The sequence below is a fragment of the Nannospalax galili genome, unplaced genomic scaffold (assembly GCF_000622305.1).
Source record: "Nannospalax galili isolate Female #2095 unplaced genomic scaffold, S.galili_v1.0 scaffold189, whole genome shotgun sequence".
NCBI lineage: Eukaryota > Metazoa > Chordata > Mammalia > Rodentia > Spalacidae > Nannospalax > Nannospalax galili.
This window is the reverse complement of record NW_008360331.1, coordinates 1,240,718-1,254,728: the sequence shown is the minus strand read 5'-3', so window position 1 is coordinate 1,254,728 and position 14,011 is coordinate 1,240,718. Positions and strand designations below refer to the sequence as shown.

The window sequence follows — 14,011 nt, the reverse complement described above, 5'->3', positions numbered from 1 at the left end:
TTTATTTTTTAAAAGTTTGCTTTCTGTGCTTAGACTGGTATCAGTCTTCTACCAACCTGCTGTGTCCAAGTCATGCTCATTTCCAGACTCCTGGCTGTGTGTACCGCGGACAAACACGATGCCAGGACCCTGATTTGTAATGTGGTTCTTAAATCTTTATTATTGCACTGAAATGGCTTAACAACTGATGTCTTAGGAAACCATCTAGTTCATGCTACGACAGTGGCTTGACCATATTGGGTTCCCACTGATGACCCTAGTGAACCTGGGGATGGGGATGCTTGTGCTCCTGGGGACCCATTCTAGCAAGTTTGTGGCCTGGTAAGAAGGTGGACTCAGAGCCAGCTCTTAGGTACCAATCTGCTCTGGAGGCCCTGCCCTTGGGAGAAGCAACCAGAAATAACCAACCACACCACTGAAAGACATGGTGTAACATTTCCAGAGTCAGCTCTTGATGGTAGGACACTATCTCCAGAATGCAAAGCTGGTGCAAACTTGAATGCCCTGCGCCACCTCATTCCTTCTCCAAAATTAGACTTGCTGACAAAAGATGCCACTACGGGGTGAAATGTAACTTGCCAAACCATGATCCTGGTCCTGAGGTGTCTCAGTGCAGCAGATTCCTCTGCCCAAAGGAGGTGGCTGGGCTACAAGATTCTTGGCCTCCTCTGGAACTGTGCCGTCAGTCACTATGGCAAAGGTGCCCAAGAAGGTGCAGCGTATCTCAGGAGAGTTGTTAAGACTCTTACTGTTTTCAGCCTCTTACATGTGTGGTTAGAATCCCCCACACTGTACAACCAAAATAAAAATGTGATAAATTCGATGTTAGTACGAGGATGCAGTTACAGTTCCCTAGCACACTAGAAAATAAAATGAAAAGGGAGGGAAAGAGGGAGGGAGGGAGGGAGACACAGAGACAGACCGAGACGTAGACAATAAGAACAAGAGGTTATCTTCTTTTGTTTTTTCTTTAATTTTTTTACTTATTTATTTTTATTTTATGTGTATGTGTGTTGTGCTTCCATGTGTGTAAGTGCACCCATGGCATTCAGTGCCTTCAGAAGAGGGAGTTGGGTCCCCTGGAACTGAAGTTATGGACAGTTGTTAGCCACCACATGGGTCCTGGGAATTGAACCTGGGTCTTCTTCAAGAACAGCCAATGTTCTTAACTCCTGAGCCATCTCTACAGCTACTTGTTCTTGTGTTCTTGGCTTAAAGAGTCTGAATTACCAAGTCCAGGGTAAACCTACCCAGAGGAGGACTGGTCCAGAGACAGTGAGATATTTTGTTCAATTCTAATATATCTAAAATTCTAACTGGGTGTGGTGGCATGAGCCTTTAATCCCAGCACTCGGGAGGCAGAGGCAGGTGGATCTCTGTGAGTTCAAGGCCAGCCTGGTCTGCATAGTGAGTTCCAGGACAGCTGGGGCTACAGGGAGACCCTGTCTCAAAAGACCAAAAAAAAAGAGAGAGAGAGAGATAAAATTCTAGTAAAATACAAATATCAACTTTACTTCATTAGTCACTAGTGTGGTCCTTCCCTGAATTGGGATGTGAAGTCAGGGAGATACCAACCTGAGTTCCATGTCATATTTCTGCAGAATTAGTCTGTAACTAGAGAGTGAAATTAGTAATTCTTTCATCATAAGGAGACATGGCCATCATGGTATTTAAACCAATCCCTAGAGAATAATGAAGTTTTACACAGAGGCAGTATATAGAGCATTTAAGAACTGGTCTCCCAGGCTATGATGTTCACATCCTGGCTCCTTCACTGACTAGCTCTTCAACCTTGGGCAAGTTACTTAAGATGCCCTCTTGGGCTCACGAGATGGAGCAGGTAAAGGCACTTGCTGCCCAGCCTGGCAACTTGAGTTCGATTGCTGGGACCCACATGATAGAAGGAGAGAACCAAGTTGTCATCTGTCTTCCATGTATGCACTGTGGTATACGAATGTGTATGTGTACACATCCACATGCACACACAAATAAATATATGTGATGATTTTAAAAAGCAGCTCTCTGGAGCCCAGGTTCTCTTGTGCAAAATGAGGGTGGTTTTAGTGCCCCTCCTCACAGGCAGACCTGAGGACTGCATGAGTTCATATTTGCATGCAAAGCACATAGGACATCATCTAGGTCACGTGTTATTATGCACCTCTACATATTGAGTTGAATCACAGAGATTCTGATTTGCTTCTGTCATCCTTCATATTTCCCAGGAGTGAAGTGGTGGGTGGAGAAGTGGGAAATTCAGATACTGACTAAAAGAAAACTTAAAAAAGATTGATCTGTGGCCACTGAGTGAAATGTATGGCCCATCCCTGGAGTAATAATCGTTAAAATTTTTAAAGGACTCAAAGCCGCTGCTGTTATTTTCAGAGCAGTTGCATATTAAGCAGAGTTGTGAACAGCTGTTTCTCAGCATGCTTTTGCACAGCATCACACTCAGTGCAGTTACACAGCTGAATATGACTGTTTGCAGATGACATCCAGATTCGATTTTATGAAGAGGAGGAAAATGGTGGAGTTTGGGAAGGATTTGGAGATTTTTCCCCCACAGATGTTCATAGACAAGTAGGTGGATTATTATTATGGTTTTCATTGTGTTATACCTTCTGCCTTGTTGAAATTCAGCATTCAATTTCCACATATTAAAAAGGAAAAATCTATTTAGCATCTGTAAAATGGTACTATTTTTAAGACTTGCAGGTCTTCCTGAAAAGTGCCCTAACATAGAACTATAGATGAAGTGCTCCTAGACCATTGGCTCACACATATGTCACTTGGTATCTGTTATTCTAGTCCTTAAGGTAGTGGCCTTGAGTTCCCTCGGAGAAAATGTTTATTGTTGAACAAAGCCTTTATGGTGAGACCTGTTAAAAGGAATTGTGTCAAAAATTCCAGAAGACTGAGGATATCATCCTGACAAGCCAGGGTCTTCCACTGGCAGCTGACTATGTGACGAGGAGCTAAAAACGCTGAGCCACCACAGGGATAATTGCTCTTTAGAAATGATTGAGAAATGGCTTTTTGAAAACATTGGAAACAATCCACATGTCCATCAGTAAATGATAAAGTTAGATAAATTGGGGTCTATCTGTATGATACAGTATCATGAAGTTCAGAGAACAGGTGCTCTTTGAACTACATAGATCTTAAAGATAGAATGCCAAGATTTGTAAAGATAGACGCAGAACACAGTGTATATAAAAGTGATTGTGTTCATGATGCTCTGGAAGGAAGTCTGAGAAAATAACTACATGTCTATGGATCCGGCACTGATGAAGTACATGAATGCGATACAGGGAGACAAGGAAAGTTTTCTTGTGTGCCATTGTGTATCTCTTCTGTATGTTCGAAATCTTGATCCTTATGAATGTAAACATAGAAAAATAACACACCTAAGTGCGTTCAATGCCAAACTCTCCAGCACCACCCGGAATCACTGTGGATGCCCCTGCACATGCTGTTTCCCTTTTGCATTACTGGCCTACAGGCTGGCAGTAGCACCCCTCTGTCTCATTCCACAGCCATCCTTCTGATGCTGCTGTAAATGACTTTACAGGCTTTTAAGGCTAATGTGAAAGAGAACTAATAGACATATGTGATCCGTTGCCATACTGTTGTATTTCATTTTCACAGTGGCAAGGTGATAAAAATAATATGGGTGCGGTGGTGCAGCCTTTAATCCCAGCACTGGGGAGTCAGAGGCAGGTGGATCACTGTGAGATCCAGGCCAGCTGAAGCTACAAGGAGATCCTACCTCAAAAAGAACCCCCAAAAAAACAAAACAAGAAAAAGTATATGGGCATAAAGCACTGTAGAACTTTCTCCAAGGTGCTGTGTTTTTCTCATACTCTATTTAAGCATTAAATATAAATAAAAGCATAAAGAATGTACTTAATCTGTGTCATTGCTAGAAAACCCAATATCCTAGACCAACATTTGGATCTTTGTACCCTGCAGTTTGCCATCGTCTTTAAAACTCCAAAGTATAAGGATGTCAACATTACAAAACCAGCTTCGGTGTTTGTCCAACTTCGGAGGAAATCTGATTTGGAGACTAGTGAACCAAAACCTTTTCTCTACTATCCTGAAATCAAAGGTAACTTGGTTGTTTAGATTATTGTACCTGTTCTGATAAGAAGACATTGATTAGGAATGATCAGTGAGTCACCTCCTGTGCACAGCTTCCTAGAAACTGGTGCCTAGACCCATGGTGTTTATTTTTAAAGAAGAGGCAGGTAATATACTATGTTAAAGTCATAGAATTAGCCCCGGTGTTTTAAAATAATGGTGTTACTGCCAAACTTGTATGTGATTTAGACATTTGAGAACTTATCTTTTAGTTTTTAAACTTTAACATTGGGCTGGCAAGATGGCTCAGTGGGCAAAGGCACTTGCTGCCAAGCCTGACTGTCTAAGTTTGATCCCCAGAACCTACATGGTGGAAAGAGAAACCTGACTGCCAAAAGATTTCCTCTGACCTCCACCTGAATGTCATGGCATGTGCATGCACACAAATAAATGAATGAATAAGTATATTTGTTGGGCAATTCAGGATTCAGCTGAGATGAAAAAATAAGATGCTTAAGAGAATAATCCACTCAATAGCAGACTCAGGTACTAAACAGAAAACCCAGCACCATACAGTACAGAACTGGACAGTAAAGAAGTCCCCATTCTCTTCCTCACTACAGACACCTCAGGAAGTGAAGACGTTTAGAATGCAAATTACAACTTTGTGTAAGGTGCTGGGATCAAACTCAGGGCCTTGTATGTGCTAGGCAGGTGTTCTACCATTGGGCCCCAGCTCTCCAATTAGAATTTTAGTAAGTCCCCAAGTGAAGCATCTACAAATACATATGAAATTTTTAAGGAGACAACCCTGGATCCTTGGTTCTAAAGAGGCCTCCAAAAACAAAGACCTCCTCAGGACATGTCATTTGGGATATGACTTGGGATATTGTTGAAAATAAACAGCACTCAAAGCTATATTTTCATAATTTAGAGATGCTCAAAGACAGAGGTGTGCACTGTCCTAGGAAAAGCAATCACTATGAGTGCTGAGATGGATGAGGAAGGCTGAGGCAGGTGAGGGAGGCCAGGCTGGGATGTGGAGTGTTCGTGTGGTTGTCAGGGGGTCTTGTGTTGACTCTAGGGAGATGGCTAGGCCTGCCTGTGTTTGGGATGATGCCCCTGGGTCCTTTAGGTTCACACTGAGGCAACAAGCTAGGCTCAGACACAGTCAAAATGAGGCTAGAATCCAAAGGCCCTGCGGTGAGGTTAGAAAAGTTTCCAGTGCCTGGGAGTGAAAGGCAGAGGTGATTCCTGCAGAAAGTGTTACAGTGGCATCCTGAAGACCTGAGTGTTGGGAGAGAGAAACGGGGAAGAGACTTAGAGTGCTGGATGGTTCTAAGGTTCCCAGACCAGAAACTTATGACATGGTTAGGTGGATAAAGGAAAACTGTCATCTGAAAAGAATGTGAAAGAGAAGCTCAATGAAAACATGCTTCAGTGTAGTTCAAGTGCAGATTCCTAGAAGGCCAGTCAAAAGGCAGGGCTCAAAGTTGAGACAGGTATTTCTTAGTTCCCTGACCCCATGGAGTTTAAGGGTAGGAATGTACAGTAATATAATTAGCGTCCTTGTATCTATTTGGAATGTTCCATATTGAAAGTCGTGATTCTAAAAAGAAATCCATAAACTTTAAAATTAAACAAATGCCTAGACTCCAACAAATAAGATATTTCTGTATTAGAGGGAGAGAGGCTGTGAGAGGAGGTCAGTGATGTGATTGTCTCTAGATGCAGGGACCCAGCCAAGGTTGGAAACCACAAAGGTGCAGCAACATTGAGACCCTCAGTGTTAAATTCACGATGGCCCAGTATAGTGCTGATCCTTGCAGCGGGCCTTCCTCTGCTAGAGTCTGTACTGTGACAGGAATGTTGAGAGCTCCTCTGTGAGACCACATTTCTTTATGAGGTATGCCCTCTCCACTGGGTCAGAATCATGGTATGTTCTGTATGACTAGCCTGCTTTCCTCCTTACCAGCTGCCTGAAGTCTTCCGGATCTCTCTGTCCTCACAAGGCAATGTGAAAATCATTGCTTGATCTGAAGCCCCCTTCTGAGAGTGGAATTTCTTGGGGAAAAAAATTAGATTTCATCTAAAATAGCTTTTCAAAATAATGTCATCTTTGTTGACTCAGAATCATGAGAAAAAGAAAACCCAGGTTACCTACACAGGATGTGTTCCTAGAAAACATTCAGAGTGAGTGGTTCCTAGGCTGCCTTTCCCAGTGGTGTGGGTACCTCAGAAAAGTACAACCTAACCAAGGCATACCACCCACCCCATCAGAATTAGTAACTTTCTGATACTGGGGTTAGAGGATGGGCTTCATTGAAAGTTCTCGATTCCAGCTATAAACTTCAAACTATGTCTTCTAGGCCATCATGAATCTAAAGCTCCATTCAGTAAAAACAGTATGAGAGCTATCTGGAAAAAGTAGAATTGGCCACTGAGTTTCAAGAAAATATTATCCAGCATGCATGTATTACAGTCAAGTTATTATGATATTTGAACTGTCTTATCGTGGGTAACAAATTATCTTGTTTTACTTTAAAAAAAAACTTTCTGAATTATTTTTTTAAATAATGGGCCACAGGAGAAATAATCGTCCCCTGTTGTGTGGTCAGAAAATCAGGCCATTTCACATTAGAGTAAGTATTCAGAAATGAGTCCAAACTGTTAATCCAGAGAGTCGCTGCATACCTTTCTCAGACATCGCCCGGCACACTTTCATCGTCCTCAGTCCTTGTAGTCCCTCCCTATCCCGTTCCTAATCATAGTCTTCATTATTTTATAATATATACATGTCTTAACTGTCATTTGTACCTGTTGTCTTTCTCCCACCTCCAATAGGAAGAATCGTCATACGGTAGTCTTTTCACTTTTTACATCTTTTATTTATTTATTTTTGAGAATTTCATACATGAGTATTGTCTTTGCACTATTTCCACCCCTTCCAGTCTCCAACCAACTCCTCCTGTCCCCCCACACACTCCCTCTTAGTTTCTTGTCCTCTTCTTTGATTATTATTGATACATATGCATACATATATTTATAAATATGCATATATGTAATGCACTGAATCCATTTAATGGTGGTCATATGCTCCTGTGTTTAGGGCTGTCCATTTGGAATTAGATAACCTCTCAGGGAGCTGGTCCCAGAAGAAAACTGATTCTCCCTCCCTCAGCATCCACTGATTACCTATAGCTCTTCATCACGAAGTAGGACCCCGTGACATTCCTCACATCCACCTTGGCAGGTCAGCTGGTTTTGTCATTTTGCAGGTCTCGTTGGACTATCATACTGTGGAGAGTTCATTGGTGCAGCTTTCCTACCCTTCCCTTCCCATGTCCAAAAGGCATTAACTAGTAGCAGGCGTCTTGCCCCTCTGACTCTTAGCATTCTTTTCACCCTCTCTTATGTGATGTTCCCTTAGCTTTAGGTGTAGCAGTTGTATTGTAGATGTGTCACCTAGGACTGGGCACCTCGCAGTCACTTGTTCCCTGAGTTTGACCACTTTTGGAACTTTGTAATCATCTCCATCTGTTCCAAAAAGAAGCTGCTTTGATGAGTGATGAGAGGTAGACTTATCTGTGAATTAAGAAATTACATTGTTATAGGGAAGTGACAGAAGTAGGTTTTTCTCAAGGTTATGACCCCTCCAGTCATAGGCACTTGGCTGTATTTACAGTACCACAAACGATTTCCCTCCCATTGATCGAGCCTTCAATCCAACTAGCTGTTGATTATCCCCAAGATAAAAGTGCCACCACTGCACCAATAGAGATAATTTGCTGGGCTGGACATTGTTGTGGTTCACAGACTTTACAGCTGGGTGGGGTCATTGATTGGTTTTCTCTCTTGGCAGTTTGCATAGTATCTTCTCATAGGTAGGTAGTCTTTGGAGAGGAGGCTTCCAGGTCCGTTCCAGCTCAGTTGTTCTAAGTCCTGTATCCAAAGTGTTAAGATAGTCTTGATCTTTCATGTCCATTGCTATGTCTCCAGCATTTAGCAAGCATATGTCACATGGTAGATGCCTGTGTGTTGACTTGCTGATTGGCCATCCTAACATACAAGACTTAAAATACATTAGGTCCCATCAAATAAGACATTAGACAGACAGAAAACATTGCTCTCTCTTTGTCCAGAATCATCCAGCCCTGAACTCTGAATCCTTTATAGCCATTCATTGATGCTGCTTCTTTTAAACACTTCTTGGCTACACAGAAAAGAAAGGCCACAGTGACTTCAGTCTGAAAAGCTGGAAATTAGGAAGAGACAGAACAATTATGTGACTTATAAACACAGAAAGTGAAAATGAGGTACTTTTAAGGCACACACATGGAAAAAGGTGGTAGGGGCTAAAATTTGGTTGTGTCTATGAACTGAAGAACTTTGTAAAATGATCAGCTATTATATAAAGTCATTATTAATCAAGTATTCATATGCAAAACTATATAACAAACAATATTTGGGGGCTAGATAAATGACCCAGTGGTTCAGACCACTGGTTGCACTTGCAGGGGACCCAGGTTCAGATCCCAGCACCCACATGGAGGCAACTGTCCATAACTCCAGTTCTAGGGGAATTCAGCACCCTCTTATGGCCTCTTTAGGCATTGTGTGACACAGGTACACTTCTGTGCATATGGGCAATATACTCACACACATAAAATGGAAATAATAAATAAAATATTTTTAATCTTTTATTATTTTTATTTTGTGTGTATGAATGTATTGCCCACCTGTATGTAGGTGCACTCCTGTCATGCAATGCCAGTAGATACCAGAAGAGGGAGTCGGATCCCCCGGAACTGGAGTTACAGATTATTGTTAGCCATAGTGTGGGTGCTGGGAATAGAACCCGGGTCCCCTGCAAGAGCAGCCAGTGTTCTTAACCTCTGAGCTATCTCTCCAGCCCCTATAAATAAAATACTTTTTAAAATACATTTTGGAGTATTTCTTAAAAAATGATAGTCCAATGGTAATGAAAATTCACTAGACTTAGGGTCTGACCTTTACTCAGCCCTGACCTCAGAAAGCCACTTAATCATCTTAGCTTCAGCTTCCTCTTCTGAAAGGAGAATTTGTAGTAAGTGACCACTTAGGTTCCTTTTAGAATATATTGATATTTCATAATACATCCTGTGGTGCCACTGTGAAAAGTAGACCAATGAGGCTGAATGAGCAAAGTAGAAAAAAAATCCCCATGTTCAACTCTGTGAAGTTGGAACCTACAGATTCCTTTATAAAACTGTCCTGTAGACTTTTCTAAATTAATTTCTTGTCATTGAAATAACACTGGCAATGTTATGGTTAATATTTTGAAATTTTTCTCTTAAATTTTTGAATTTTGGAGGCTAGAGAAATGAATCAGTGGCTAAGAGCACTTGCTGCAGAGGACCCAAGTTCAATTCCCAGCACCCACACTGAGCAGCTTGCAACTGCCTCTGACTCTACCTCCAGGGGATCCAATGCCATATTCTGCCCTTCATATTTACCTGCATCTATATGCCATGCACTCAAATAGACAAATACACACACATACATACATAAAAATAAAAATATTTAATTTTTCTAAATACGTGAAATGTAAACAGTGAGCATCTCTACTTTAAAAGGTAAACGGGGTTCATAGGAAATATGAACTGACCTCTTTGCTAGATACAATGTCAGAAAACAGTATTTAAGCTAGTGAAACGACTCAATGAAGAAAACACTTGCCATGCAAATGTGAGGGCCTAAGGTCAGATCCTCAGAATTCGCAGAAGTGTCTGTGATCTCAGTGTTCCTATGGGCAGATTGGAGGCAGAGACAGGAGAGTCTGCAGAAGTTTGAGGGCAGCTTTCCTGGCATCATAGCAGCAAAGGGACCTTGTCTCAAACAAGGTTTGGAAGGCGAGCACTAACACCCAAAGTTTCCTCTGACCTCCACACCATGCCATGGCAAATCACACACCCACACCTTAAGCAGATTTGAAAAGATAGCATTTATTTCTAAAGGTGAATGAGTATCTGTTCTTCGTGCTCCTGCTTCTACAACGTCAGATCAACAGTCCATAGGCCGACTAATGAGTAAAGCTCTCAGTTGTGGTATAACTGATGGGGAAGTGTTATAAATCTTTCCAAAGTTCCTTGGTAAGGAAGTTGTTTAAGCCTCTTTGCTTCAAGTTCACTCCCTTCCAGTAGAGGCTCATTTTTCTCAGCGTTCACTCACTCTGGCCTTTGTCGTTCCAAGTCTAGACATGCTTAGCTTCTTAGCAATTGGTGAAATGTACCTTGCTACCCTTGTTCCTTCTTTCAGCTATAGTATATGGTACCCAAATAATAAACAGCAGCCTCTGTCTAGCCCTGAGACGGCTGAAACATCCACCGGGCTAGAAAAGCGGAGATCAATATGAACATAAATAGTGATATAGACTGGCTTTGAGAAATCAGATACAGGACAGTTTTTAAGCATCAGCCTGTTCAGAGAATAAAGAATATCATGTTGACTGTTTAATATAAACAAAAAGCCTACTTCACTTCTCAGCCCCAAAGAGACCAAAACAATCTATATACTAAACAATCACAGAGAAGCAAGAAGGGGAAACAGAATGAAGGAGCAGGAACCCAATGTAAATCCCACAGACAGTGACATAATGGCTAGGGCTCACATAGTGTCAGGACTGAGGAGGGCGTGGTGGCTGGGGATCACATGGCAGTGACAACTGGGGAGGGTCTAGCGCCTGGTGGGAAGCACCAAGAGTGAAAACCCAAAGTCCAGATCCCTGTGAGGAGCCATGAAAGTCTCAGAGGACATAGACCTGGACAGTCCAGTGGCTCAGGCGCCATCGCTGTTTTTCATTCCGAGACTTCTAGAGATCAAATCATCAGTCATGGAACTTGCAGGCCTTCTTTGTATTTCTGTTGTCGTGGTAACCAGTAAAGAATAGATGCCATTACCTCATGTCTTCCTCAGGATTTGGCTCTTTAGAAAGTCCTATGGAGAAGTGGCAGGTGAAGCTCCCCAAAATACCACCGTGTTCATCATTCCTTGTTCAGATACATCCAGTAGCTCTCCTGCCTATGAACCAACCAGTCATTACTGGGGCTCCCCAATGTGGGTGATCCCACTCTAACTCCCAGCATGTCACTCTTTCATTCCTTTGTGAAATCCCTCCAGGTCCTCTTCTCAGGATGTCCCCCTAATCTCCTCACATTGGGACATGGAGTTGATAGACCATGAATCTATATCATTAAGTCACATGAATACCATCACAGTGTTCCCCACTAAGTCTCTCCCCTACTCTCTTCAAATTAAAATGGAAGGTCCTTGTCAGCAAAGACACTGTGCCATGCTTCTCTTTATCCCAGAACCCAGCTCAAAGTACATGCATCATAAGTTAGCTGATCAATTATAGCTGTTTTTTATTCTGTATCTCTGAGATACCTAAATCTTTGAGGAGCATTCCATCTCTCACCAGCTTATCAACACCAGGAACTTAGGAAATGTTGCCGAGTAGAATTGGGTGTGTACTGCATTGTGGTCTCTGAGGCTGCTGCACGGCCTTCATGCCCATTGGAATAAGTGTAATACTTCTTGAAACTTGGCACCTCTTCCTCCTTGGGCATCTTCTGTTTCCCTTTAAGACGTTTAAAAATATCATGAGAATCAATGGTCTTTCTGTGGCTGGTGGTGGAACCCAATCAGTCTTTCTGCTCTGCTTTCTCTTCCTGTAAGTACAGATAAAGAGGAAGTGCAGCGCAAACGACAGAAGCTCATGCCCAACTTCTCCGACAGTTTCGGTGGTGGTGGCGGAGCCGGAGCTGGAGGCGGAGGCATGTTCGGGAGTGGTGGTGGAGGAGGGAGTGCTGGAAGCCCCGGCCCAGGTACAGGAAAGATCTCTTCTGTTAAAGTCTTTTCTTAGTGGCCAGGATACTGTTTTCTTCTCCGGGGTTTCCAAGCATGCCTGCAGATTTCATGGCTGTGACATTACTAATTATGAGATTTCCAATTAATTAAAAATTTCCTACAAATGCAATTTTTTTTTCAAAGACATGTGTGTTCATCTCACAGTACAGCGCCTCCTCCCCCATCACAGTTTCACTTTTTGTGGTTTCAGTTAGCCGCGGTCAACTTCAGTCTAAAAATACTACCATTGGGACTGGAGAGATGGCTCAGAGGTTAAGAGCACTGACTGCTCTTGCAGAGGACCCAAGTTCAATTCCCAGCACTCACATGGCGGCTACAAACCGTCCTTAACTCCGGTTCCAGGAAAATCCAAAGCCCTCTTCTGACCTCCGCAGCATTGCACAAGGGCACATTCACATACATGCAGGCAATACACTCGTACATATAAAATAAGAAATAAAATATTTTTTAAAAAATGCTACCATTGTCCTTACCATGGTTCTTTCAAGAGAACCATATGCACATAACTGTTACTACAATATGTTGCTACAACTGTCTTATTATGAATTATTCTTTTTTATTTTTTTATATTTCATACAGAACATCTCAAACAATCTTAATCATCTTTATACCTCCCATATTATGAATTATTCTTGCTCATCTCTTGCTGTGCTTAATTTAAAAATTGAACTTTATCATAGATCTGTGTGTATACTAGGTCTGTATGTATCTGCAGCTTCAGGAATATACTGGGGGTCTTGGATCGTATTTCTTTTTTTTAACATTTTTTTGTTATTTTTATTTTATATGTATGCGTATATTGCCTGCATGTAGGTGAGTGCACCCGTGTCATGCAATGCTAGTGCAGGTCAGAAGAGGTGGTCGGATCCCCTGCAACTGGAGTTACGGACAGTTGTTAGCTGCCATGTGGGTGCTGGGATTCAAACCCGGGTCTTCTGCAAGAACAACTAGTGTTCTTAACCTCTGAGCCATCTCTCCAGCCCCCTGGATCGTATTTCTTAAGGATAATGTGTGGTTAAGAAGAAAAAGTCAACCAGAGCCCGTTATCCAAAACATAACCTTCCTAAAATAATTTTGTGTACTTCCCCCTTTATTTTTATTTCTTTGGAGGGATAGTTTTATTATTCTGAGGAAATATTCAAAAGACTATATCATACATGTTACATGGCAGATGTATGTTATATATCTATATGTACATACATTGAAGATGTATGTTATATACCTACATACACTACATTGAAAATTCTACCACCAAAGACTTTGCACGAAAACTCTGTAATGGTACATATATGAATTTCTTCTAACCTTTTATGCATATATTACAGTCAATATTTATGAACGTCCTCTGGGTGCAGCTGTGGTCATCATGCATAAGATTTTAACCCATTTAATTGTATTAGATTTTCATGATCATTCCACCATGATTGTGCTGCTTTTAGCATAAGCATTCCTCATAGTAAATAGTCTTCACATAAGCATAATTTGTCAAGAATCATTTGTAATGATTCATAATAGATCAAGTAAAGAACTGTTGGCATAACTAACTTGAATGCTGTTTCCTTTTTTCTGTACAGTGCTGTCTGAATTCCTACTGGATGCATGGCTTTCCTTTTAACTCCAGATAACTTTTAATTTAAACTCTTGAAAGTATAATTGTCATGTCAGAAAGTGTGGCACTAAATGCTAGCTGTTTCTCCAGAAAACTTTATCAGTTAAGCCTTCTTCCAACAATTACTGAGAATGAGCAGTGCTGGCCTTTACATTGAGGCCTCAGAATTTTGAGTTTGGGTTTTTTTCTCACCAGGGATTATTTTAAAATTAATTGTTCTCCATGCAGGGCTAAATCTGAGTGTGACCACCCACCCTTAGCCTCTGCCTTTTAACACTGACTCCTCCAGCTGCCTGTTTTGAGTACTTCCTTGGTTTCCACAGTGGGATTCAACCATCCCATCTCTCACAGATGTCTCATTGACTCTCAGTAGAAGCCCCATGTGAGGCCAGTACTGCCTCCTATCAAGGCCTG

General features: G+C 41.7%; 1 protein-coding gene across 2 annotated transcripts in view; it reads left to right on the top strand.

The window, feature by feature from the left end:
- The window catches only part of Nfkb1 (nuclear factor kappa B subunit 1), a 127,068-nt gene that overhangs the window by 94,324 nt on the left and 18,733 nt on the right, over positions 1 to 14,011 (top strand). For both annotated transcript variants that reach the window (XM_029560234.1, XM_029560233.1), the window contains exons 10-12: positions 2,486 to 2,577; positions 3,970 to 4,108; positions 11,802 to 11,945. In XM_029560234.1, coding sequence (XP_029416094.1) covers positions 2,486 to 2,577; positions 3,970 to 4,108; positions 11,802 to 11,945 — 375 coding nt within the window. The remainder of the gene's footprint in view (positions 1 to 2,485; positions 2,578 to 3,969; positions 4,109 to 11,801; positions 11,946 to 14,011) is intronic.